Genomic DNA, 27,796 nt, shown 5'->3' on the forward strand with positions numbered 1-27,796 from the left:
GCCGAGGGCCGCGCTGGCCAGCAGCCCCGCCCGGCCCCCGCCCTCCCCGCCCTCCCCGCCCCCGGCTCGCGGCGTCGGCTCCGGCCCGGGCGCTGGTGCTGGCCGGCCGCTGGGCTCGGGCGGTCAGCGCCGCCCACCAGGCTTCTCTCTCCTCCGGTGCCAGGCGCGGGCGGCGAGGACGGCGGGGCCATGTGGAGGTGACCGGCGGCTCCGGGCCGGACAGCGCGGCTGGCCAGCGGGGCCGGGCTCGGCATGGCGGCCGAGGGCCTGGACTGGCTGCTGGGCCCGCTGCACCAGCTGGCCTCCTGGGGGGCCGCGGGGGCCATGGTCTTCGGGGGCGTGGTGCCCTACATCCCGCAGTACAGGGACATCCGGAGGACGCAGAACGCGGACGGCTTCTCCACCCACGTGTGCCTGGTGCTCCTGGTGGCCAACATTTTGCGGATACTCTTCTGGTAAGCCGGGCTCGCCTGGCCGGGAGCGCTGGCAGAGAGGCTGTCTCCTGTGGCAGGGTGGAGGGTCTTCTTCCCCAGGCGCCCATTCGAGCTGGCCAGCTGGGGGGCGCAGCGGTCACCAAGTTCTCAGAATGGAGACTTCACTGGAAATGCCGGAGCCGACTCTCAAATAGTCTCCAGGCCTGCCTCGCACCCCGGACTGCCTTCTGGGGGCCTCTCGGGCACGTGTTAGGGCTGGCCCCTGACATTTGCAGTGGGAAGAGGGAGGGTGTGGAAAAACCTCAGCTGGAACCAGAGGGAGAGAGGGCCTGGCCCTCCTCACTGCCCCTGGGGCGGTGCTTGTTACTGCGACTGCTGTCGTTGTTATTATTGGTGGTGGTACTGGGGATTAAACTCCGTCCATTCTACCTCTGAGCTAGACTCCCAGCCCTATTTTAGTTTGAAACAGCCTCACCAAATTGCAGAGGGCCTCACCACGTTGGCGAGGCTGGCCTTGAGCCTCCTGTCTCAGCCTCTCAAGTGTCAGCATCACTGGCTGCACAGCCGCACCCAGCTTTGGTGGGTTTGTTTCTCAGATAGGAAGTCTGGCTTTCTGGATAAGCCCTCCTTGGAGACTTCTGGCTCCTCCCAGGCCTACTTCCTCTTATTGTCATTCCTGTTCTGTTAAGGAAGTTGAAAATAGTTTTAACCCTTGTTGAAGCAGACATAATTTAGAGAGTTTTCAAAGGAAACGAGAGATATCATGGCTGCATTCTACTGTCACAAAGGTCTGGAAGTTTCCCTTCTGGACTGTCCCCAGGTCTCCGTGCAGATAGGAAGCCTTCCTTCGTGAGGCCAGTCAACTGGAGAGGACATATTTGACTTTTTTTTATTTTTTAAACGAATCAGCATCTAATCAACCTTGTTGAGGTATTATTTATAAATTATATTTAAAAAGAAACTGTGCCTGTGTGAGTGTTCCCTTAACGACTGCAGCTTCTCTGCCCCTTTGTTCTGCCCCCTCCCGGCACCCGCTGACGGTCCCTTGCCTGGGACTGTTGAAAGGTGGGTGAGGGAGTTGGCCTCCCCCGGGAGAAGGCTGTCACAGCAGAAACCTTGGACACCTTCAGCTTTATCTCTGGGCCAGGCTACTTCTCAGGAGTTCCAAATGTTCTCTCTCTTTTTTCTCCTAGTACTGGGGATTGAGCCTAGGGCATACTTCTTAGCCACACCCCCAGCCCTGTTTTGTATTCTTTATTTTGAAACGGGGTCTCACCAATTTGTAGAGGGCTTCACTAAGTAGTGGAAGCTGGCTGCAAACCATGATCCTCCTGTTTCAGCCTCCCAGGTACAAGGATTATAAGCGAGGACCACTGTTCTCATTTTTATTTTACCAAAGTTGGAGAAAATACATTTCAAAGATTCATCCTTCTTTCTCTTAAGCCCCTGACTGAGGGTACAGGCCCTTGGCTGCCATGTGATGGGGGCTGGGTGTACTAAAGTGACCTTAATTAAGTCTAAGGGTCAATGGAAGCAGGCCCCAAATATAATTGTGTCCAAAGCCCTTGTTTACTTTGTGTACACAGGGGCGGGGCACAGACTCCAGGCCAGGCTTCGCAGTCCAGCCCAGGATCCATGGTTGAGCTCTAAAGGAAGTCATTCTTATCTTTAGAGTTGTGGAATAAGTTTTCTCCTAAACAGTGTAGAACTGCCTGAAGTTGGATTGCCATATGAGAAAAAATTCCACTTAGAGGCTTCTTCCCGGTCTATTTTTCAAAATTTTAAAAGAATATTAAATATCTAGCTAGGCATGGAGGTGCATGCCTATAATCCTAGCACTTGGGAGGTTGTGACAGGAGGACCACAGGTTTAAGGCCAGCCTGAGCCTTAACAATTTAGTGAAACCCTATTTAAAAATTTAAAAAAGGGGGCAAGGGTATATCTGGGAGGTAGAATGTCCCTGGGTTCAATCCCCAGTACAAACCTGCCCCCCAAAAACAAAAAACTCACATACACCAGAATGCCTGATCTGGAGCCTCGGAAGGGAGGCTAGTGTCCTGTGCTGTCTGCGACTACTGTCGGTGCTTCCAGGTTAAGGTGTGCTGGACCTGGTCAGCTTGCCTTTCCTCCGGGCCTCTGAGGCCCTTGAGTGCTTCCCGAGGGTCCCACCTCCTGTGGATGCCCAGCCTGTCCAGGTGGTCTCTTCTTTAGAACCCACATCCCAAACTGTCCTGGCCACTCAGAGCTCTGTGGCTCTGTGTGTTCTTCATGTGTGATTCCCAAGTTTCAGAAGGCAGTGTGTTGAAGGGGCACAGGGTTGTGGCCCCTTCCTGGCGTCTCGGGCTGGGCTATGCCTTCCTGGCCTTCACGAGTGAAGCCTATAGACTTCGGGGTGTCCAGGGTGCTGCATCAGGGCTGCACAGTGACCTTTATCCCTCTCCCTAGACCTCCTTGTCTCCCCTAGCCCAGGTGCCTCCTCTAGGCACCAGGTCAGCAGCCTCTTCAATTTCACAGGCTCTTAAGGGTTTCCCACATGCTGGGCATGGCCAGAAGCCACGGAGTTTGTGCCTCCTCCTCATACACACCCCCCCACTTGCACACACTGGTGGGGTGGAGTAGATGGGAGAGCCCCTTGGGGCTGTGGCAGGCTCCAGGTGAGACTGGCGCCAGTTAGGACGGTGGTGGAGTTGTGTCTTCAGCAGTTTCTCAGAGCTGGCCGGAATGCAGAACTCAGAGCTACCAGCCAGGAAGTGTCCATACCCCACTGGGGATTTGGGGCACAGCTTCTCAGTGCTTAGTAGCTATGCAGGAGGAGGAATATATATATATATATATATATATATATATATATATATATATATATATGCACATACACACACACACACACACACACACACACACACACTTGGGGTTTCTGAGACCTATGTTAACTATCATGCCCTTCTTAAAATATTTGGCATTTAGCAAAACTAGTATTCAGCAGATCACACTCCATGAAATGCCAGTGTGCGGGATTTGGTGTTTGTGGGCCACTCCATCCTAATTAACTAGGGTTTCCAGGCTGTGATAACAGAGAGGAATGAAGGGGGCTGGGGTGGGTTAGTGGGAGGTTGGGCTGCAGAGTATGGTGCCAGAGTCTCAGGTGCTCACTGACAAAGTTCTCAGGTCCTGTCCTGGTGGGGCCAGTGGGGTGCAGGCTCTGACAGCCTCTGCCATCTCTTGTAGACTCTTGTAGCTATAAGAATGAAAACACTGTATCCAGAGAATGAGAACACTGTATCCAGAGGCAGCAACATTCTGAATTCACTCTGATCCTGAAGAGGGGTTGCAGAAGTCACCTAGTGGCACTCTGTGAATCAAGGGCCAGTTCCTTCCATTTACAGGGCAACTTTTTCCCTGAGGAGTACACAGATCTTTCTGGTCCACTCTTTGAGGGCCAGGAGACCAGGCTGCATCCAATTTTGTCTTACAAATTTCTGGCAAAAGTGTCACCACTGAGTTTTGTGCATGGAGGGGTTTTGGTTTGTTGCCTGTCAGGGTTCAGGGGGTGGTGACTTTATATCCTCAAGACTTCAGGGTACTTTCACCTTAGAGGGACATTCTGCTGGGCCTGTCTGTGTTGATAAAGGTCATGCTCCTACTGGGGGCTAGCTTGGGAGGGCAGGGACCAGCCCTTGGCCATGTACATCCTGAGCTGGCCCTCTGGTGCTCTGCAGACTGCCACTTGCTTTTCTGGAATTTGGTGCGCTGACCCCTGGTTAAAGTCTTGGAAATACCTTCCAGGCCAAACTCTGAGGCCAGTTCTAGCTGATCCCTGTTCCAGAGCTACCAGGTTAGGGTGGGGCTTATGAAGGACCTGTCCCTTCAGCTTGGCTTTGGAGATGGGAGCTGCACCTGCCTGTCTTCGCCCCAGGTGTTCTGGTGGTCTACAAATGGGCCCTGGTCCCACAGTCCCTGGGTTGAGGTTCTGCCCTCCAGGGGCTGTGGCAGAGTTGGTGGAATGCTCAACACTGGTGGGAAACAGGCAGGTGGAGCTGCAGCTGGGGAGAAGGCGGGGAGGAAGGCAGGTGGGCATGGAGACCTGGGGTACCTTCAGCTGTGGTTTGTGTTGGTGTCGGCCCTTGTTCCCCCACTGACACTGGGCTGGAGAATGCGTCTTGTCTGGCTGAGGCTGGGCATCTGTATGAAGGGGCTCGACACCTGGGCCCTGCTGTGGCCCCCTCCCATACCAGTACCTGTCTTGAGTGAGGATCTGTGACCAGTCCAGAGTCTTTGGAGAGAGGATGCTGCATTTGGAAAAGCCTCCCTGGCTCTGGTGCTCAGTGTCCCTGTTCTCTTGGCTCGACCAGCCTCACGGAGCCTGGGAGACGAGGTGGCAATGCTGGGCTGCAGTGTTAGCCAGGGCTTCCTCTGCCAATGCGGTGCTCCACCTGGCTGGGGAGTAGGGCCCGGGCAGTGCTGGCAGGGCCTGGTGTCTGGCTTCCCTCCAGACTCGGGTCTCTTTACCTCCCCAGGTTTGGAAGGCACTTCGAGTCGCCGCTCCTGTGGCAGAGCATCATCATGATCCTGACCATGCTGCTGATGCTGAGGCTGTGCACTGAGGTCCGTGTGGCCAACGAGCTGAACATCAAACGCCGCTCCTTTGCAGGTTGGTGACTCACCACTTCTACTGAACCCATCAATAGGCTTGTCTCCTGTACATCTGGTGAAGTAAGAGCCACTTTAGTGTTATCTAAGCAACTTTCACTTTGCCAAATGACAGTGTCTGTAATGGCAGTTTGTTCCTGTGGACTAAACATACTGTAGCATCAAGCAGCTGCACAGCAGAGTCTCTTCCCTGGGATTCAGGTCCTCCCAGCCTCTGTGCTGTGGTCGTCAGGTGCTGATGCCGGATCAGAACCACAGTGCACCTCCGCCTGCGGCCTGGCTCTGTGGTGTGCAGAGACAGTCCTGGAAGGCACTTGATCTCTGAGTCTGTGTGTGCCTTGTCTCTCCCTCCCACCTGCCCGCTTTACTCATAGCCATGTCTCTCTCAGGCATTGTGTTAAATGTACATCCAGAGTCATCTTTGGTGGGCTCAGGAGATGCCTTTGTCTGGGGAGTTTGAGCAGGAGCTGTGGGGTCTGCAGGATTATAACCTAGACAGGACCAATTACACACAGCACATGCCTCGCACACACCGCCTCTTGACTTTTGGCAGCTCAGAAAATAGCAAGTACTTCTCCCTGTTCTTGCCTTCTCCTTTACAAGATTCCTGCTAATCTGTATTTGCTCTGTATTTGGGTGTGCAGGCTGGCAGGCTTTTCCTGTGCTGGAGGATTAAAGCCTTTTGTTTTTCTTCTAATTATTGAATCTAAGACAGCATGCCCTTTGGTTGTGTGTGTGTTCCATCTCATCAGCTGCGTAGAGAACCTCTTCCCCAGAGTTCCTAGTTTTAGGCTGGGGTTGGAGTCTTGCCGGGGAGTTGGTGCCCTGCGTTTTCATTCCTGGTCATTATTTCCTTCCCATCGACAGGGCCTTCTCTCTCCCTTCTTGTGTGTGTTTAGAGTACGGTGAATGGGGTATGAGATGGTCACGGCTCAGTCTCTGATGAGCAGCCTGGGCCTTTAAAGTCACTATCTCTCCTCTTCTCTGAGTATCTGTTCTCTGCCCTCCTGTTGTGACTGGGTTTAAATCACACCAGAGCTGGCGCTGACTGAGCTGCTGGTCCTGCCCAGGAGCAGGGTTTTAAGCGGTTGAACGCTGTGTTAGCTCCGGTCTTGACTTCCTTCTTGTACAGCTTCGCCCTTCACCTGTGCCTGGCAAGTCTCGGCCTCCAAAGGCCAGGACACTGGCTGGCTGAGGGCCCGGGAGCTCCTGTGTGTCCTCCTGAAGGAATGCCTGAGGCTGAGGGATGGTGTGCCCAAGACAGCAGATGACCTGCCTGGAGTCTGTGCTCCTGGGCTGTATGCATGAGAACAGGTTCTGTGACCTTGTTTGAAGCTGTGGATCAGCTCTGGTAGTGACCCATGATGGACATCAGCTGCCGTGGGTTGTGGGCCTCAGGCAGCTGGTGGACTTAGAGCTGGCATTTCTTTCTGGAACCTGTGCCCTACACTCCTTATTTCTAGTTTCCTGTCAGGTGCAGGTGAAGGCAAGGGCCGTTGGGCTCCTGAGCAGACCTCCTGTTTCCTGGTGGCCAGATATATCTGTAGATAACTGTTATTCTATGTAAATCATTCCAAAGAAGTATTTCTCTTCCATTCACTTAGAATTGAGAGAGTGGATCCCAATGACCAGGGCAAGGGTTTGGAATTGGGATTTGTAGCGTGTCCTGTGATGTGCATTTCTTTTCTCCCAGAGATGTCCCTGTCACTGGGAGCCTTGTGTGGCAAAGGACCCTGCAGATGTGGCTAAGGCTGACTTTGAGATGGGAGGTTGCCCTGGATCACCCATGTGGGCCTAATCTAGTCTTCAAGAGACTGTGGGACCCTCTGCCTCCTGAGCACCAGGCTTCCTGTGGGGCCCCAAAGCCTCTCCTAAGCCATGGGCTGGGCCCACCATGCAGTCTGAGAAGGACTCTGGAGGGTCATCTCCTTAGCAGTTCTAGCATTGGACCCAGTTTACATTTACGCAGTTTCAGGTCTCCTTTGTTAAGACACAGGCTGGGCGTAATCCCAAGGGCAGCTTTAACGGAATGTGTGGGCCCATTTTCCCCCATCTACCAGAAGGGGAAGGGATGGGAAAACCAAGCATCTCAGGCCACTGCTCTGGACGCCAGGACCCCTGTCCTGTGGGTGCTGCGGCCCCTTGCACCGCTGCCAGCAGCTCTATGCCGAAGCAAGATGATTGTTGGTGCTAGCCACACTCTCAAGGGTCACCCCAAGAATGAGCATGCTCAGATGGTGCCTCAGGAGATGTGGGTCATGAGCATAAGAAGAATTCATGAAGAGACTGTTTTAGCCAGGTGTTGTGGTGCATACTTGTAATCCTAGCGCTTGGGAGGCTGAAACGGAAGGATTGTACAGGTTTGAAGCCAGTCTCAGCTACTTAGGCTCTCAGCAACTTAGTGAGACCCTGTTTCCAAATAAAGTATAAAGTAGGTGTGGGAATATAGCCTAGAGGTAGAAAAGCCCCTGGGTTCCACCCCCAGTAACACACACACACACCTGTTTTGTTTTTCAGTACTGGGGATGGAATCCAGGGGTGTTCTGCCTCTGAGCTACACACCCAGCCCTCATTTATCTATTTATTTATTTATTTATTTATTTATTTTGGTACTGAAGATTGAACCCAGAGGCATTCTACCTCCAACTCTATTTTATTTTATTATTTTATTTTTTGCGGGTCTGGGGATGGAACCCAGGGGCATTCCATCTCCAAGCTACACCCCCTGACCTAATTTTTATTCTTTATTTTGAAACAGGGTCTCACTAAGTTGCAGAGGGCCTCATTGAGTAGTTGAGGCTGTCTGCGAACTGCGATCCTCCTGTGGTCTCTGGTCTCAGCCTCCCAAATGCTAGGATTACAAGTGTGCATCACCACCACACCGGGCTCCTATTTTATTTTTGAAACAGACTCTCACTAAGTTATTGAGGCTGCCCTTGAACTTGCGATCTTCCTGTCTCAGCCTCTCAAGTACTAGTATTACAGATATGCACCACCATGCCTGGCTTTTATTTTATAATAGAGCCTCAATAAGTTGCTTGAGAGTCTCCTCTAACCTGTGATCTTCCTGACTCAGTCTACCAAGTATTGGGCTTACAGGCATGTGCCACCACTCCCAGTTTACAAAGAGATTTTTTTTTTTTTTTTTTTTTGCAGGTCTGGGATAGAACTCAGGGGCATTTGACCTCCGAGCTATACCCCCTTCCCTATTTTTTATTCTTTATTTTGAAACCAGGTCTCACTGAGTTGCAGAGGGCCTCAGTAAGTAACTGAGGCTGTCTGCAAATCATGATCCTCCAGTCTAGGCCTCCCGAATGCTGGGATTACAGGCATGCACCACCACGCCCAGCTTCAAAGAGATTTTGAATAGCCATATTTCAGTGTTCTTTTTGGGTTTTGAAGTTCACCAATTGAATTCACAAGATTAAAGAAACTTAAGTAAAAAGGCAGGTTTGATTTAAAAATTAAATGTATAATTTGTTGTTTGACTATAAAGAAGACACAGAGTGTGTGCTCATGGTAGGCATTTTGGGAAGGCCAAGGAATGTAAGGTAGATGGCACTCCAGAGCTACTTAAAACATTTTGATACACTTTTTAAAGTTTTTTCTCTTACAGCTGGGTGTGGTGGCACACACTTGTAATCCCAGCATTTGGGAGGCTGTGACAGGAGGAACGAGGTTCATGGCCAGCCTCAGCTACTTAGGCCCTCCATAATTTAGTGAGACCCTGTTTCAAACTAAAAGAACAAAAGAATAAAAAATAGGGCTGGGGGTGTAACTCGAAGGTAGAATGCCCCTGGGTTCCATCCCCAGTACTGCAAAACACAAAACAAAAAACCCCAGCTCATTCCACTGAGATTTTCCCTTGCCCCTGCCAGAGTGGAGAGCTTTGTGCTTCTAGGGGTGGGCTGGGCTGGGGGAGAGCTCAGGAGGGGGCAGCTGGGGGCCTCCTCCCAAGGCCACCACGCCCCTGCTGCAGGCTGGGAACTTCCTGGTCCTGACCCTGGGTGTGTTTTTTGTTTTTCATTTTCTTTTTATTATGGAGAATTCCAAACATTCACAAGGTACAATTGAAAGCTGTGCCTTTTTTATCCAAAGTTCTTGCAGTTCTTCAAGGAATCCAGACACCTTTGTATTTGTAGGGTTTGCTTCAGATGAATCTCGGGAAGAAAAGAACTTTGAAAATACCCTGTAAGGTGCCACTCATAAGAAACCTAATTTGAGTCACCCAGGACCTTTTTGTGTATGGAATTCCAATTGTCTTGGGTGTTTCCTAAATTTTTGGCCACTTGCTTCCTGGAATCAGAATCTAGGCACAGGCCACTTGTGACGATTGACAGGGTTTTATCAGTTATTTTTGGTTGATGTGTTTTTGGTTTGTTTTTCAAATTACATATTTTTGATCCATAGCTTCTGCAGCCCCCTTCTTGTACAGGGGTCTGGGGTGAGCTAGGGTTAGTCTGCTGGCTCCTGGGTCCCTGCTGCACCCCTCTGAGCTGTTCCTGCAGGCACATTGGAACACAGACCCTCCTGGAGCTGAGTGGGTACTGCAGCCCCAGGGCCTGTGTCTCCACAGTCCTCCAGGGGATTCTTTAGGGTCTTCATCAGGTTCTGGGGTGCAAGGCCCTGCTGTTGGAGGTGGGCTCAGTCCAGATTCTGCTGATGGCACTTGTGGTAGTTCATGTTTTCTTGTCTTCGAAATATCCTGTAAAATTTTTAAAAGGGAATTGGGTTGAAGTTGTGGTTCTGGTTCCATGGGGCACCATGTTCTAAGTGGGTTGTGGGCTGGTCCACCCAGGTGTGGTTCTGGTTCCGTGGGATGGCTGTGTTCTAATTGGGTCGAAGGCTGGTCCATCCAGGTGTGGTCCTGGTTCCGTGGGACATTGTGCTCTAATTGGGTGGAAGGCTGGTCCACCCAGGTGTGGTTCTGGTTCCGTGGGTGGCTGTGCTCCTCTGGCAGGAGGCACAGGTCTGGGAAGTGCCTGGTGTGTGGGCTCATGAAGCCCATGCTGGATCCATCACTCGTTAGGGGCTGCCTGGTGTCTGGTCATCTGTGAGCTGCTGCCCGTGGGCTGAGGACCTCCCAGCTCCTCACCCCGCTTTCCAGGGGCATGCTTTATGGAGAAAAGCAGGTCTCTCTCTGTCAGCCTTCATCGCTGGCATCCTAGCATCTTGCTATGATGACCTTTTTGCATTGTGTTGACTGCATTGACTTAAGCAGGTTTGATTTTGTGTGTGTGCGGTACTGGGGATTCAACCCAGAGGCATTCTACCTCCCAGCTACACCCCAACCCTATTTTTTTGGTGGTACTGGGGTTCCTGGAAGCCCTTCTGGGCTACACTCCCAGACCTATTTTATTTTTGGAAACAGGGTCTCTTAAGCCAGTGAGGCTGGCTTTGAACCTGCGTGATCCTCCTGTCTCAGCCTCCCAAACGCAGGGAATTCCAAGCATGCACCACCAACCGTGCACCACCACACTTGGGCTCGCTATTTTGTATTTTTTATTTTGAAACAGGGTTTCATTAAGTTGCAGAGGGCCTCACTAAGTAACTGAGGCTGGCTGCGAACCTGTGATCCTAGTCATGAAGCCACTTAGCATCACTTCTGTGGACTGGGTTGGTCACAGCCCCTCCACAGTCCAGGGGGAGGGCACAGACACACTAGGTGGGGAGCTTTGAGGCTCTGGGGAGGGTGGGAGCAGACATAACCACAGCCACATCTGGATCCCCAGTACCTCCTAGGGACCTGCTCAGCATGGAGATGTGGAAAGACATGGAAACATTTCCCAGGTCCTACACACATGCTCTCAAATAAGGACTCGATCACCTGGCTGTACAGGCAGGACCTTGAGACGTGCCCAGGGGTGTCCAGCTTGGGCTGTGCCTCTCTGTCCTGAGTACCCTGCTGACTCCGCCTTCTGTTCTGGGCCCTTGCCCTGGCCACATGCTGTGCTAGAATGTTTTAGCTTGTTCTCTCCCTGCTCCCTTTTGTAGATCTTGACCTTTAGAAGAGGTCTCAGTGAGTGGGGAACTGGCCTCAATCCATGCCCTGGAGCCCTGAGGAGGGGTGGAGAGGCCATGCTTCTTGGGGTGTGTTTGCTCTGCAAAGGTCAGACTTGGCACTGGCTTGCCACACGTGGCCTTGACAGCACCTGCTGCATGTCCAGGTACAGAGGTCGCCCAATATTTGCTTTTAGCTGTTTACTTGTGATTTTCCACTTTCATGGGAGGCCACAGTGCCCTGGGCAGGACAAGCTCCATCCCACCTACACTTCAGCCTCTTCTGTTGGAATTCCAGGAGGGCTCTGTGGAGCCCCGGAGGCACCCTGGCTGCAGAACCTTGGAGGTGGCCTGGCTGCTCACCCAGGCGTGTTGAGTGTGACCTGTTATTTCGGGCATCCTGGCAGCCTTGCATGTTGAGCCAGCTGTCCCCTGGTAGTGGACATGTTTCCACAGGTGCCTGGACAGTTTTATTAAGCAGCTTGTGGGAGTCTTTTGGCCCTGGGCCAGGCATGCTCAGCCACAGCTTGGGCCCCACTGAGCTAGGGACCTGCTGCTCTGCCTCCAGAGGTGAAGCGAGCAGGTGGTAACCTTCAGAGTTGGCCCCATGTCCCCCCTCACCCTGTACATGTTCTTAGGGTGTTGGAAGAGAGGCCTTTAGAAGGCGAATTTTCTAATGCACAGAAATGAAATCTTGTCCGTTCTGTTCCTTTTTTTTTTTTAAAGAAATGCAAAAAGGGCTGGGAAACAGCTTATCAGTGTTAAAACTCGTCTGTTTTGTCTTCTCTGTCTTTCTGTTTCTTTCTCTCTCTTTTAAATGTAGCTGCAGACAGTAAGGATGAAGAACTCAAAGTGCCCCCCAGGCGATCCTATCTGGGTATGTACCCCGCTGGCAGCCCCCCCCCCCAGAGGCGTGGATTGCGCTCGCCCCTGGCTCTATCCTGCCTCCATCCGCCCCACCTGCCCCACCTGCGCTTCCTCCCCAGGGCCAGGCTTCACCTGCAGGCTGGGGAGGGAGGCAGGAGGAAGGAGCAGGCTGAGAAGGAGAAAGGGGAAGGAGAGAGGGAGGAGGGAGGAAGGAAGGTTTGGATTACAAATTTTAGACTTCCTTAGTTAAATGTATTTCAGACTATCCAGTCCTTTTTGATGCTGTTGTAAATGGAGTTATTTCCTTAATTCCATCCTGAATTGTTTACTGCTACTTTGTAGAAATTAAATTGATTTTTACCTATTGGTGTGTTTTGTAACTCTCAACTGTGGCTACTGCTTCCTGGATTTCTGGGATGTGCTGTGTGGTCACTCTGAACAGAGAAGGGCTGACTTCTTCCTGTCCGGGCGGCTCTCCGTGTCTTGCCTAATCCCCTTGGCGAGGTGTGCTGACCAGACAGGCTCCTCTTGTTCTCCACATCAGTGAGGCCTTTGGTCTTGGCAGTTACAGGTTTCCACAAAGTGCCCTTTAGTAGTGTGAGGGGATCCCTTGCTGTTCAGAGTTTTGTATGTGTGTTTGTGTGTGTGTGTGCACATGTGTGTATGTGCATGCATGTGTGCATGTGTGTGTGTGTGTGGTGGTACTGGGATGGAACCCTTCTACCTCCAGGCTACACTCACAGACCTATTTTATTGTATTTATTTATTTATTTGTTTGTTTATTTTTGCGGGTCTGGGGATGGAACCCGGGGCATTCGACCTCTGAGCTACACCCCCTGCCCTATTTTTTGTTCTTTATTTTGAAACCAGGTCTCACTGAATTGCAGAGGGCCTCAGTAAGTAGCTGAGGCTGTCTGCAAACTGCAATCCTCCGGTCTCAGCCTCCCGAATGCTGGGATTACAAGCGTGCGCCACCACGCCCGGCTCTCCCAGTCCTATTTTATATTTTATTTGTAAACAGGGTCTCTTAAGCCAGCAAGGCTTGTTTCGAGCCTGCGTGATCCTCCTGTCTCCGCCTCCCAAGTGCGGGCATTACATGTGTGCACCACCACACCTGGCTGTATGTGTGTTTTTAGTCATGACATAGCCCTGGAGTTTGCTGGATATTTCCCTGTATCTGGAGATGATCATGGGCAGTTGTTTTCTATCCTGTTATGGTATGACGTTGACTGATTTTTGCATGTTGAATGCCCCATTTCATTCTTGAGATAAGTCCCATTTGTTGTGGTGTCTAACACTTTTTTTAAATTTTTGTGGTGCTGGGGATGGAACCCAGGGGCTTTTCTACCTCTGGGCTACACTCCCAGACCTATTTTATATTTTATTTGGAAACAGAGTTTCACCATGTTGCTGAGAGCCTCACTAAGTAGCTGAGGCTGGTTTCGAACCTGGCCTGGTGATCCTCCTGTCCCAGCCTCCCAAGTGCTAGGATTACAAGCATGCGCCACCACGCCTGGTTTCTAACACTTTTTATTTGTTGCTAGATGCTGTTTGCTAGTATCATGTTGAGGATTTTTTGAGTCCATATTGATAAAAAAAAAAGTACTGGTCTATAGTTTTCTTATGATGACTTTTATTTTAGGATTGGGATAATATTGGCCTTATAAAATAAGTTAGGAACGCTTTCCCCATTTTTTAAGAGCCTGTGAAAGCATCAATCAATGTCAGCTCCTCCAGATATTCGGACTGCCGTCCAGTGGAGCCATCTGGGCCTGGGCTTTTCTCTGTGAGAGGGTAAATCACAAATCCCATCTTAATTAAATCCACTCTGGCTTCTGTCTCTGTCCCTTTGGTGGCTGGAGTCTGTTCATGTCATCAGAGTTAGCGAATTTGCTGGTGTATAGTTTTATTCCTGTGAGTCCTTTTTATTTCTGTGATGTCATGAGTCACCATCTCTCTTTTTTCTTGACTTCAGTCATTTAAGCCTTCTTTATTTTTTTGTCACTCTGGCTAAAGGTTTGCTTGTTTATTTAGTGTATGGTGCTGGAGATTGAACCCAGTGGCATTCTACCTCTAAGATACACCCACAGCCCTATTTTTTTTTTTTTTTCAATTTGGGCACAGAGCATCCTGAAGTAGCTGAGGCTGGCTTTGCACCTGCGATCCTCCTGTCTTAGCCTCCCACGTGCTGGGTTTATGGCGTGCACCACCACGCCCGGCAGGTTTGTTAACTTAATTGATCTTTTCAACGTTTTAGGTTTTGTTGGTTTTTCTCTGTTGGTTTTCTATTTTGTAGCTTATTTAATTCTACTCTAATATTTACTGTTTATTTTCTTTGCTTGCTCTGGGCTTAGTTTGCTCCTTTTCTAGTTTGTAGGTGGCAGTCTGGCAGATTGGCATGCCATTTTTCTCTCCTCCTCCAAGATGTAGATAGTGATAGCTACAGTCTCTCTGAGCAGTGCCAGAGCCTCACCCCATGGCCTGTGGTTTATTCTCCCTCTATTAAAGTATTTTCTTCAAGGTTTCTTCTTTGACCCATTTATTATTTAGCAGTATGCTGTAACTTCCTCCTCCTATTTGTGAATTTATCAAGTTTCTGTCTATTACTGCTAAGCAGCCTTTCCTAGCTGAGGCGCCTGAGACCCGTGAGGCCCGGTGTGGTCTCTCCTGGAGAACAGGAGGAAAGTGGAGAGGGCTTGCCCCCGCCCAGCCCAGCGAGGTGAGCACTGTTAGGTTGCTTCATGGTACCGCCCAGTCTCCCCTTCCCTAAGTATTCACTGCCTGATTGTTACGTCCCCAACAAAAGCTGGCCAGAAGTCTCCAGTCATTTTTAAGTTTTGTTCCTGTCGGTTTTTACTCTGTGTGTCCTGGGGTGTGGTTGTCAGGGGTGTGTGTCTTTCTGCTGGAGTGGTCTCTTCATCATTATGAAATGTCTGTCTCTAGTATTTCTTAAGCCTTTTCTGATATCCGTAGGCTGCTGCAGGTCTCTGTGAGTGCTCTTTACTGGTGTATGTTCGTTCCTTCATTCTGTGGCAGTTCTAGGGATCCAACCCAGGGTCTCTCGTGCTGGGCAGGTGCTCTACACTGAGGACATCCCGCACTTCCTATTCTTTTAACTCCTTTGTTATCCCTGAATCTAGTTAGTCTGTAGAGAGCATGTCTTTAGAACTGTTCTGGCCGTCCTGCCCTCAGAGCTGGTTGTCTGCCACACACATAACTTTGCTATGTTTGGGTTCATGCCTGCCGTCTTGCTTCTGGTCTGCGTGCCCCAAGTCTCCCCACCCACTGATGCTCCTTACAGCTTGCTTTTGTGTTAAGTGACTGTTTTTTCTTTTAGTATTGGGGATTGAACCCAGGGACATTTTACTTCTGAGCTACACCCCAGCTTAGGTTTTTTTTTTTTGTTTGTTTTTTGAAACAAGATCTCACTAAGTTGCTGTGCATGTTGGCCTCAGACCCGCCATCCTTCTGTCTCAGCAGAAACAGTGGGGTCACAGGCATGTGCCACTGTGCCCAGCTTCCTTTAATGACTTTGTGTGTGTGTGTGTGTGTGTGTGTGTGTGTGTGTGGTTCTGGGGGTGGAACCCAGAGGCTTTCTACCTCTGGGCCATACTCCCAGACCTATTTATAATTTATTTGGAAACAGGGTCCCACTAAGTAGCTGAGGCTGGCTTTGAACCTGTGCGGTCCTCCTGTCTTAGCCTCCCAAGTACTGGGATTTGAAGTGTGCGCCACCACGCCCGGCTTTAATGACTTTAAAAGTGTATGTTGAGAGCTATTTTCCCAGTAGTTACCCTGAGGTGGACAGTGTGCATTTTCGCTTACCAGATTCTGCTTCAGGGCATAGTGATGACTTTGGCTGAGCTGTGGAGACTTCACTCCTGTGTGGTTCCGTTTCTTCCTCCCTTCTGTGGTGTCAGATGAGTCCCCACGGCGCTCTGCATGTTGGAACCTAACGATGTCGTTCTGAGTGTCTTTCTGAGGTGTGGGGGCAAAGGAGCAAGGTGTCTGGGGAGGTGGCCCACTTGCCTGTGGTTGAGTGCTGTGTGCGGTCTCCTCCTTCCTCCTGAGCAGCTTTGGCCTGCAGGAGTGCTGTTGCCAGGTCTGGTGCCCGCTGACGGCCTCAGAATAACGCATGTGGGCCCCTTCCTGCAGTGCCTTTGAGCCGGGTGTAAGAAGAAGCCTGTTCCGAGTTCTTCCCTGATGACCTGCCCGATGACCTGCCTGTCTGGATCTCTCTCCTGTGCTATCTGTTATGCTGGTGTCACTCGCTCCGAGCAGAGTTCCACGAGTGTCCCCACCAGCTGAGTCTGCTCTGGCACCCGCTCCTGCGCTCTTCATCTGGGGAAGTCTGTTCTGCCCCGTTTGGGAAGGAGGTTGTGCTGGGCATGGATTGTGGCTGGCAGTCCTCCTCAGCACTCTGAATGCCACCCCACTGCCGCTGGGCTCCTGGTTCTGGTGAGGAAGTGCTTACTTGATCTTGCTAGGTTTCCTTCTATGTGAAATATCATTTTTCTCTTGCAGCTGTCAAGAGTTTGTCCTTGTTCTGGGCGCCAGCGTTTACACCAAAGTGTCAGAGTGTGGGTCAGTGTTTGTCTGCCATGCGTGGGGCTAACTGTACTCCTGACTGTGTGGATCAGTACTTTCTCCTGGGGAAGTATTGGCTGCAGTCTCTGCTGCTCCCGCCCCCTTCTCTCCTCAGCATACCCACTCCATATGTGCAAACTCCTACCGGCCCTTGTTGCTCAGTGCTGTGCATGGTTGATGTCTCTGACTTTGGCATCTGGCCCAGGACCCTCAGGGCAAGTGGCCTGGGGTGGTTATTTAACTGTCTCTGACTCTCAGATGACCTGGACAGATTCCAGGTGCAGCAAATACTCGACAGCACTGCCCTGCAGAAACTACATGGCCAGCATGGGAGCCACATGTGGAAGGGTTTATAGGAACTCACCTAAAAGTTGAAAGCAAGCCAGGCATGGTGGTGCGCACCTATAGTCCCAGTACTCCTGAGGCTGAGGCAGGAGGACCGTGTGACCCAGGAGTTCCAAGGCCAGCCTGGGAAATAAAGCAAGACCCCATCTCAGAAAAAAGGAAAAGAAAAAAAGAAAAAGAAAGAAAGCAAGAAAGAAAGGTAGGAAGGAAGAAAGAAGGAAAGGGAGGGAAAAGAAGTGGGTGAAGTTTTTTGTGTTCTTTTTCACAGCGTTGTTTCAGCTTGTCGTCAGCAGCAGTGTGGAGCAGGGATGTGCTCTCACCAGCCGAGCCTCCACTCAACACCACTGTGTGCTGGCTGGACCGGGGGAGGGAGGGAAAGTGCTCCTGTCAAGGCTGTCTGGAAGGGCATGGGGTCTGGAGAAGAGGGGCCGTTCACATGGTGATTTCCGATGGCTGAAGCCTTGCGGTGTTGCGATTTGCTGGTCAGCAGCAGGAGGCTTTGGTCCTATCCAGTTCTCCTTCCCTGGCTGGAGTGATCTTTTGAGGCTGCTGAGCTGTCTTCTTTGCAGAGAGTTGCACCACTCCTGCCCTGCAGCCTCACCACCTCGCTAGGAGGCTTGGAAGTGTCTGGTTACCCGTCTCTTCTTGGTTGGCTTAAGACTAGGAAAGGAAGATGGATTCCCCCTCACTACGCCCTCACGCAGAGTGCTGAGAGCTGTGGTCTGTGGCCCTAGCAGAGTGCACATAAACAGCTCCCTGTAGCCTCACCGAGGTGCTACCTGTGATGCCCCAGGAATTGACTCGGCGGTCGGGATTTCAGTAGTTCTGTCCTGAGCTCCCCTCCATGCACCCCAAGGTCCATGGGTTAAGAGGTGGGTTCCCTGTGCTTGAGTGCATAGCACCCAGGGTCATGGCCATGCCACAAGAGGAGTGGGCCTCTGTGTGGGTATGGACACCCTCTTGGAGGACTTGGCAGGTGTTGGCTGCAGGCCTGCTTGGTGAGCTGGAGAGGAACGTGCCCGCCTTGGGGGTGCCCTCGCTTGTCGAGTGGAGCTGCTCGTTGCCTTCTGAGGATGCCCTGTCCTTTCCAGCTCCACACCCAGCAGCTCACTATGGGCCCTCTTCACCCTGGTGTGGGTGGAGTCTAGTACTAGGTGCTTTTTGCAGGGCAGTCCCTCAGTGGTCACCAGCCTCCCTGTGTCCAGGCACCTGTGGAATGGGCACCAGTGGGGTGCTGGCAGGATTCCCAGGCCTCTTCTACCCCTGAGACAGAGCTGCCATGCCACGGGCAGTGGGGCTTCCGGTGCCTCTAGGAACACAGGCTCTTCTGAGAGCGTGCTGCCAAGTCCAGAGGCCAGGCTGAGCCCCCCCCCCGCCCCCCGCTGTCTGTCCTTCACCTCTTAGACACTGTGAAGCTGTCACTGGACAGGGGCTGGGCTGAGGAGAGAGCCCTGCTCTGCCCACAGTCCCGCAGGGACAAGTTCTGTTCTCCGCTTGCTTCTCTGGAGCAGCAGGCAGGACTCTGCCTGCACTGGCCTGAACCGGCCACATGAGGGTGCACATGGGCCTTTTGGGATTGTGTGTAGTAACCTGCTCAATTAAGAGCTGCTCCTGTAGAATTATCCTGGTCCTGGAGGGCTGTCCCTGGAGGGCTGTCCTTGGAGGGCTGTCCCTGGAGGGCTGTGCTTGGAGGGCTATCCCTGGAGAGGGAGGGCTGTCCTTGGAGGGCTGTCCCTGGTGGGCTGTCCCTGGAGGGCTGTCCCTGGAGGGGGTGTCCTCAGAGGGCTGTCCTTGGAGGGCTATCCCTGGAGGGCTGTCCTTGGAGGGCTGTGCTTGGAAGGCCATCCCTGGAGGGCTATCCCTGGTTGGCTGTCCTTGGAGGGCTGTCCCTGTTTCAGCAGCAAGAATCAGCCTGAGGGTCAGAAACTCCTGCTTGGACTTGGATTTTTTTCTTTTCCTGATGACTTGGGGAGGGGCTGAGAGTCCTGTTCAGTCCTTCTTGGGACTGAACAGGAAACCAGGAGACCCTGACCTCAGTTTACCAGAACTGACTGCAAGGAGCTTTTGTGGTCTCATCCTTGTTGCAGACAGGCCACAGAGTTGTGGGCTGAGGGCTCCCGGGGTAACTGGGCCCAGCCCTAGCCTTCTTGGTTCCATAGAGCCTCTGTGCAAAGGCAGAGACCCCCTGGACATCCAACTTGCAGGAGCTGTTGCAGAATGATGGGGTGAACCGTAGAGACCCTGCCCCATCTGTGTGCCAGGCCGTCCGGCAGAGCCCAGCCTTCAACACCTGAGGTCCTGCAGCTATGCCGGCCACAGTGGCCAGGTGGACACAGAAGACACCTGTGCAGCTGGTTGAGGGCGTGCTCTCTGGCAGTGACCAGCCACCTCTGTGATCTTTCAACTGAGATGCCTGCCCTCTGAAAGAATGATTTATTGTACTGGGTTGGGAAGGAGAGAGAGAGAGAGAGAGAGAGAGAGAGAGAGAGAGAGAGAGAGTGTGTGTGTGTGTGTGTGTGTGTAACAGAGATAGAGGCAGAGACAGACAGACAGGAGATTGAGCCCAGGGATATTCTACCTCCAACCTACATCTCCAGCCCTTTTTATTTTTTGTTTTGAAACAGGGTCTTGCTAGATTGCTAAGAGGCTTGATAAGTAGTTGAGGCTGTCCTCAAACCTAATAATCCTCCTGTTTAAGCCTCTTACGTACTAGGATTATAGGCCTGTACCAACATGCCCAGCTTATTTTGTGTTTTTTGTTTGTTTATACCTCAGAGCTCCTAGCTGTATTTTATCTTTTTATAATTAATTAATTAATTTACTTATTTATTTATTGTGGTACTGGGGTTCCTGGAAACCTGTCTACCTCTGGACTACACTCCCAGACCTATTTTTATATATATATATTTTATTTGGAAACAGAGTCTCTTAAGCTAGAGAGGCTGGCTTCGAACCTGCGCAATCCTCCTGTCTCCGCCTCCCAAGCACGGGGATTACAAGCCTGAGCCACCAACGCCCGGCTTATCTTTTTATTTTGAAACAGGGCCTCACTAAGTTGCTGAGGCTGGCTGTGAACCTGTGATCCTCCCAAGTACTGGGATTATAAGCATGTGCCACCGTGCCCAGCTAATTGTGCTTATCTTTCTTAAGCTCAGCTCTCTGGAGGTATAGTTTAGCCATAGGAAAATATCCCTTCCAGGTGGGGAGCACCCCTCTAGGGCAGTGGCAGTGCTTGGGGGAGAGTGGTACAGTTCCCCCTGAGTGCTTTGATGATCCCTGAAGCTGAGGCCTCTCTGTGCTTGGAGGGGCCCATCAGCAAGGGCGGGCCCTGGCTTTAGAAGTCTGCTCTTCAGGGAGGCTCCTGGACTTGCGCTCCTGGCACACCTAAGGATGCCGATTGCCCTTTCCTATGCCTCTTGGCTGCTTGTCTGTCTTCCTTGCAGAAATGTCTATTCAGACTCTACCTGTTTTTAAATTAAGTGGCTTGTCTTTGTGTTGTTGCAAGTCATAGAGAATCAAGGGGAGCTCTAGGCGATGTTCGTGCTGTAGATCATTAAACCATTCCAGAAGAGCTTTCTTAGGTCTGTGCACCCCCAGGAGGTGCACCCAGGTGCTGGGCCCGCATTGAACGCCAGCTCCTTTGAGCTTGCTCTTGGCCTCTGGGATGACAGCTGTCTGGAGGGACTGTGACCCCACTGGTGGGCTGCCCTGACCTTGCCTTGGCCGTCCACATGGGAAGTGCTGATGGCACCCTACAGCCAACTTCTGTCCTTCATGTCCAGAACAGAAATTCGTTCCACTAGGACTTTGCTTAACTTCTGAAGTTCTTGGTGAGAAGAGGGGAGAGGCCATGGACCCGGTCCCCAGAGTGCAGCTGGAAAAAGCAAAGGCCCTTCCCCTGGGGTGGTGTAGTGGTCAGGAGGAGGCCCTTGGAGACTGAGCCGGAGAGCAGGGAGGAAGATCAACCTCAGAGTTGGACCTGTGTGATGTCCTACATCCTTATCTGCAAAAGTGTTGTTTAATTTGCTAATTTTCTGAACGCTTACAAATGTACAGGGTTTCCACCAAAGACATCACCTAGCCGGTGATAAAACAGGACATACATGGCTGATTAACCCAAGGTCATCGGAGGTGAAGCTCTGAAGTTGGGTCCTGAGTCCATGGTACCACCCGTGCTCTATGCTGCCTCCAAACATTAAAGAAGGAGTGAGAGGGCCTTAGCAGTGTTTGTAGCCTTAATAGGTGCTACCAGGAGTGGTTAGATCGGGAACCCTGCAGCTCCCGTCTCCCCACTGACCGTGACCCACTCACCTCTCTCCTCACAGTGACCTGACTAACTCACTCCTCAAAGTGCTTGACCCGATCACCTCTCCCTCTGCTGACCACCTGTCGGTTGCCCTCTCCCTCACTGGCACTAGCTGGCCACACCTCCCCGGTCTCCACCTGGATGCTCCTGCTCACCCAGCTGAGGTCTCCCTCTCTCCCTCCCACCCAGACTTCGACCCTCAGCACTTCTGGCACTGGAGCAGCTTCGCAGATTACGTGCAGTGTGTCCTGGCCTTCACGGGCGTGGCGGGCTACGTCACCTACCTGTCCATCGACTCGGCTCTGTTTGTGGAGACGCTGGGCTTCCTGGCTGTGCTGACCGAGGCCATGCTGGGCGTGCCACAACTGTACCGCAACCACCTCCACCGCTCCACTGAGGGCATGAGGTAGGGTGCCCACAGGGAGGTGACCCGGGCTGTGGGACATGGCGGACGTATCCATGCACATGTGTCCGGGTGCCCGCTGGGGCTCTGCTGAGGCTCCCACCCCTTAGGAATGCTCAGTACCTACAGAGCCCTGGAGGCTTTGAGGCTGAGGAGCAGTTGCCAGTGCAGAGGTGGTGGGCCAGGATGGGCCCACAGGGTAAAGGAAGGGTAAGCAGGATCGGCCATCTCCAGTGGGCGCCATGACCCAGCAGCACAACCCCTGGCGCTGACCTGTGGGGCAGAGGTTGGTGAGATGCAGTCAGGACCAGCAGAGAGTGCTGAGCGCTCGCAGGACTAAGGCCTACAGGCTGCAGTGGGCACAGGTGATTCCCACAGGAGACAGGAGAAACGCTCTCTATAAACCCCTAGAGGGCATGGGAGAGGCACAGCTGCTGCCCAGCACCCCGTCCTCACTAAGAACCCCTCTTCTCACTGAGAGTCCTCCGCCCCATTTTGGAGATGTCGTCCCATGTGGATTCTGGCACCTCAAGACCATCATATCTTTTCTTGCCGAGAAGATGGCTAGGCTAAAGGGGGTTGAGTGGATTTTTCCCTGGGCTCCTGGGCTCTGCTGGTGATGGCCTCTGTGCAGAAGCTGGGAGAGTGGGAGGCCCTCCCTGCTGTGAGGGGCTCATAGAGCACCTTGCCTGCTCGGAGCAGGACAGGTGAGTGTTCCCTGGCAAAACCCACTTGAGGGACTGTTTCCATGGGCTACGGCTGACCCTGGGAGGAAAGCAGGTGTCCTGTATAGGCCAGGTTGCATGCTTAGCATCCACCCCAGCCGGGGAGAATGTGGGAATCCTCGCCCACCCGTTCCCAGAGGCAGCGGCCTGCGCCCAGTGCTTCCTTGCCCCTGGCTGCTCACTGCAGACTGCAGAAGAGAGGCCCCGCACTGTGCTGTTGCTCAGCCAGTCCCAGTGTGTGTTGGAGAGATCACATCCGCAGCTGGGGGATGCGGCTTAGGTGGATCCGTTCTCCTTGACACAGGACCCTGAGACGCAGTCACCGCTGCTCAGACCCGCATCCACCTTGGTTCTGGCCAAGCTCTTAGCATCAGCTAGGGGTCAGGGGTGAATTCTGGCATCTTTCCCTCTGGATCCAAGAAGTGTTCTGAGCCCCGGCCCTAGGTGCCAGGAGCTGAAGGCTGAGGAGTGACTGCAGGGGCAGACGTGGAGAGGGGTGCAGGTGCGGGCTGCCTGTTGGGCAGCCTCTGTCCCACTGTGTCAACTCCTGCAGTCTCCAAGTGCAGTCCACACCCCGTCCTGGCCAGGTCTCACGTGCTGCCCTCAGGCCCGTTTTGGGCTCCAGCAGGCCCTGAATGGCTCAGACACATCCTCTCCATGCACCCCTGCACACTTGTCAGGTTGCCTGCCAGGAAGCTCAAGGTGATGTCTCAGGTTCCCACTTGACTGACCTTCTCTAGATGGAGTGTGTGGTACCTACAGGTCTGCTGGGATTGGTGCCTCCCAAAGCCACTGTGGGAGATGGTTTCTGAACAGGAGTTTGATTATAGGTGTTTTCAGCTTTGGGTTAAAAATGATGTATTTAAGCCAGTGTGGTGGCTCATGCTTGTAATCTCAGGATTTGGGAGGCTGAGACAGGAGAGACAGGAGGATTGAAGGTTCCAGGACAGCCCCGACAATGTAGTGAGACTCCCAGCAACCTAGTGAGATGCTGTTTCAAACTAAAAAATAAAATAGGCTTGGGAGTGTGGCTCAGAGGCAGAACTCCCCTATGTTTAATCCCTACTACTACACATGAAAAAGTGATTTTTTTTTTGCGGATTTGGGAATGGAACCCAGAGGCATTTGACCTCCGAACTGCATCCTCTGCTGTATTTTTTATTCTTTATTTTGAAACAGGGTCTCACTAAGTTGCAGAGAGCCTCACTAAGTAGCTGAGGCTGTCCTCAAACTGCAATCCTCCAGTCTCAGCCTCCCGAATGCTGGGATTACAAGCGCGCCACCATGCCCAGCAAAATGATATGTTTAAAATACGTGTGCAGCCAGACATGGTGGCACACTCTTGTAATCCCAGCACTTGGGAGGCTGATACAGAAGGATCACCATTTCGCAGCCAGCCTCAGCTACTTAGTGAGGCCTCTACAACCTAGTGAGACCCTGTTTCAAAATAAAGTATAAAATAGGTCTGGGAGTGTAGCTGGGAGGTAGAAAAGCCCCTGGGTTCCACCCCCAGTACCACACACACACACACAAAAAAAATGTGTGTGCAGCTGGGCATGGTGGCACACTCTTGTAATCCCAGTACTTGAGAGGCTGAGACAGGAGGATCACCATTTCACAGCCAGCCTCAGCTACTTAGCGTGGCCTCTGCAACTTAGTGAGACCTTGCTTCAAAATAAATAATAAAAAATAGGGCTGGGGGTATAGCTCAAGAGGTAGAATGCCCCTGAGTTCAATCCCTAGTACTGCAGAACACACAAAACCCAACAACAAAAACGTGTGCACATGCATAAGCACTTATAGAGACCAACCAGGAGCACGGAAGAGCCAGGGCCTGGCCCAGCGTGAGCCTCCCAGCAGGCACACATGCACCAGGGTCCACATGTAGATAGATCCTGTGCCTACGTGCACACGTCTTCCTATGCAGACATGCATATGTACCCAGAGACATACCACCACATGCGTGCAGGTAATGTGCACACATACCTACATGCACGCACAGGCATGCACTTGGGCCCACACACATTTACAGATGAGTGTGCACACACAAACATACGGGTGTGCACTGAGAGCCTCACATGCACACTCTTGCCCCCATGCACACCCACCAATGCACACATACTTTTTCTACCTTGGAGCAATTGCCAGAGGTATTTTGAATGATTTTCCTTTTTTTTTTAATATGTGGTTTTGAGTTTGGGACAAAATGATAAGAAATATTGAAGTTTTTTAAGCTTTACTAATTAATGCAGCAAGCCCTGAAAGGCAGTTTCTGTGTGGATATTTGCATTTTTATTCCTCCAGGTTTTACTAGATTTGAAGACTGTTCCCTAACAAGTAATTATTGGAGAGAGGGAGTGGGTGTCAAAGATAAGAGGGGGCTGAGCATTCAGCGACCTTCAACAGTGGAACTGGTTATTACTGAAGCATGGGGAAGGAGCATGCTAGGGAAGGCATCAGAAATTCAGAACAGGGAGATGATCGAGGAGGGGCAGGTGCCCGCTGCAGGGCCCGGGATGCGTTCTCCAAGGAGATGTGCAGGATGGGGAGCCGAGCAGATTCAGGCTGCCCCGGCTGTGGGGAGCCAACTCCCAGGACACCTGCGCACCCTCCTGGCTGCTGTGCTGAGTCAGCTGGACCCTGGGCTCTCCTAGCCTGCATTCAGCTCCGCAGCAGTCTCTGTGGGTTCCCCTCTGGGAAGGCAGAGCATGTCTCCTCTGGGCCATGTCCTCTTCACCCTCACAGTCTTCTGTGCAGTTAACATGAGCCTGCTAGATCTTGAGTGGAAGGTGGAGGTGCTGTGCGCAGACAACTGAGCCAGCATGGTGCACACAGGTCGGGAGGGCTGGAGCAAGCAGGAGTTCAGCCTTGGGACGTTCTTAAAATGACTTGTAGCCTGCGCATGTGTGTGTGGAGTGCTGGGGGTTGAGCCTAGGGGTGTTCTACTTATCAAGTACATGATTTACAAATATTTTCCCTTATTCTGTGATTATGTGGGTTGTCTTGTTTTTGTGATAGAACCCTTCACAGAATAAGGAGTGTGTGTGTGTGTGTGTGTGTGTGTGTGTGTGTGTGTGTGTGTTACTGGGATTTGAACCCAGGGGCTTTCTACCTCTGAGATATACCCCCAGCCCTATTTTCTTTATTTATTTTATTCTATTTATTTATTTATTTATTTATTTATTTATTGGTGGTACTGGGGTTCCTGGAAACCCTTCTACCTCTGGGCTACACTCCTAGACATATTTTTATATTATTTGGAAACAGGGTCTCTTAAGCCAGTGCGGCTGGCTTCGAACCTGCGCGATCCTCCTGTCTCTGCCTCCCAAGTGCGGGGATTACAAGCGTGCGCCACCACGCCTGACCTTTTTTTTTTATTCTTTATTTTGAAACAAGGTCTCACTAAGGGGTGCGCAAAGGCCCTCACTAAGTAGCTAGGGCTGGCCGAGAACCCAGATCCTCCTGTCTCAGCCTCCCAAATGCTGGTATTACAAGTGTGCACCACCATGCCCGGCTCCCCCAGCCTATTTTTTATTCTTTTTTTTTTTCTTTTTTTCTTTCTGTAGTACTGGGGATGAAACCCAGGGGCTTTCTACTGCCACGTTATACTCCTAGATCTATTTTTTATATTTTATTTGGAAACAGGATCTCACTAAGTTGCTGAGAGCCTCACTAAGTAGGCTGGCTTTGAACCTGGATGATCCTCCTGTCTCAGCCTCCCAAGCCCAGCTGCAGCATAAGATTGTGACTTTGATGGGTCCAGTGGGTCCATTTTCTCTCTCTTCTGGCCTAAGGGCTCTTTGCTAAGCCCAGGGCCCAAGGTGGACTTGAGGTTTCTTGTCCCTCATCGCCAGCTGGGTGTGGGTGTGGATGCGTGCCTGTGTGGGCCAGGGTGGGAAGGCATCTGAGCCCTGGTGAAGGTGGCTGTCTCCTGGGCCTGGGGGAGGCGTGCCCCATGGCTGTGCAGAATGAGTGGAGGAGAGAGGTGTCTTAGAAGCAGTGATCTGGCAGCCCTTAGAGGGAATGCCGGAGCCAAGAGTGAGGTGGTGAGAGCCCCGGTTGGCACAGTGATGGCTGGCCGAGAGGCATCGAAAGGGGTGGTACAGGAGCTGCCACCATCCTAGCCACCAGCCGGAGGAAGAAAACCTGGGCCCGGAAGTGCCCATGCCCTCCTGCCCACGCTGCTGCCCCAGGGCGGTCTGCCCAGAGGAGGCACCTGCCCTGCACGTGGCTCTCGGCCGAAACCTGGTCCACTGGCCCCCTTCCAGGACAAGGGACTTCCTCTGGGTGCGGCTTGCCACAGGCAGAGCCCCAGCTCCCTTAGGAGGCACTGGGCAGCAGAATCAGTGGGGCACACTCCTCAGCCATGCAGATGGCACCAAGGGTGAAGGATCCTGGAAAGCCCTGTGTGTGGAATGACCGGAACTTATTTATTATTGTCTGGGGGAAATAATGATCTAAAATATGGGGCCCAACATGGTGGCGGCTCCTGGTGAGGAGCCCCTGGGGGTGAGCCTGGCCTGCGGCTCCTCCTCTCCACCCCACCCTGAGTCACACAGCTTGGTCTGAGGCCTTGGTGGGCTGGACTTCGGCCTCCACGGGCTGAGCTGGGCAGTGCTCCTGTGCCTGATGCAGCTACATGTCCTGCTCCCCTTGACCCACCCTTCCCCACTTTGGAGTAAAGCCTCGGGATCCTGTGCCCACTTAGAGAGTGGCACTAAGTTAATCACCAGCCTCTGCTAACGGGGCCATGCAGCCCCCTCAGTGTTTTGAGGCCGTGCAGTGAGTGTGCAGCATGTATGTGCAGCTGTGGGAACCGGTTGGCTGTGCCACGGATCTCCATGCCCTGGTCATGGATGTCCATGCCAGCTCTGCAGCAGGCAGGACAACCAGCCCAGGCCACACCTGGTTCCATCTCTCAACAGGCCACAGTGTGTCCCCTGGCCTGGGCCACACTGCCGGCCTCCTAGAGTGTCCCCATCTTCCCGGGCCATATTGCTGGACGCCCTGCCGCTGTCCTCCTGGGTCATTCTGCTGGCCTCCCTGTTTCTGTCTTGGGTCATGCTGCTGGACTTCCTGGGCATCCTCATCCTCTGTCCTCCTGGGTCACACTGCTAGACACTCTGTCCCCATCCTCCTGGGTCACACTGCTGGATACCCAATTCCCATCCTCTTGGGTCACACTTCTGGACACTCTGTCCTCCTGGGTCATGCTGCTGAAATCCCTAGGTGTCCCTGTCACTGCCCACTGTCCTCTGTGTCTCTGCAGCCTCAAGATGGTCCTCATGTGGACAAGCGGTGATACCTTCAAGACGGCCTACTTCCTGCTCAACAGCGCACCCCTGCAGTTCTCTGTCTGCGGCCTGCTGCAGGTGCTGGTAGACTTGGCCATCCTGGGGCAGGCCTATGCCTTCTCCCGCCACCCCCAGAAGCCAGTGCCCCATGCTGCACACCCCGCCAGTGCCAAGGCCCTCTGAGGTGT

General features: G+C 52.4%; 1 protein-coding gene across 2 annotated transcripts; it reads left to right on the forward strand.

Annotated features, from left to right (window-relative positions):
* Positions 1-252: 252 nt before the first annotated feature.
* On the forward strand, positions 253-27,791 carry SLC66A2 (solute carrier family 66 member 2; the record flags this gene model as incomplete). Of its 2 annotated transcripts, XM_080714761.1 has the most annotated exons (5): positions 253-455; positions 4,949-5,082; positions 11,905-11,958; positions 21,376-21,592; positions 27,584-27,791. In XM_080714761.1, 5 exons carry the CDS (start codon positions 253-255, stop codon positions 27,789-27,791), a joined length of 816 nt encoding a protein of 271 aa, XP_080570887.1. The 2 variants fall into 2 exon arrangements, with proteins under 2 accessions (XP_080570887.1, XP_080570888.1); XM_080714762.1 differs by lacking the exon at positions 11,905-11,958.
* Positions 27,792-27,796: the final 5 nt, after the last annotated feature.

Source organism: Muscardinus avellanarius, assembly GCF_963383645.1.
Source record: "Muscardinus avellanarius genome assembly, chromosome: 17".
NCBI lineage: Eukaryota > Metazoa > Chordata > Mammalia > Rodentia > Gliridae > Muscardinus > Muscardinus avellanarius.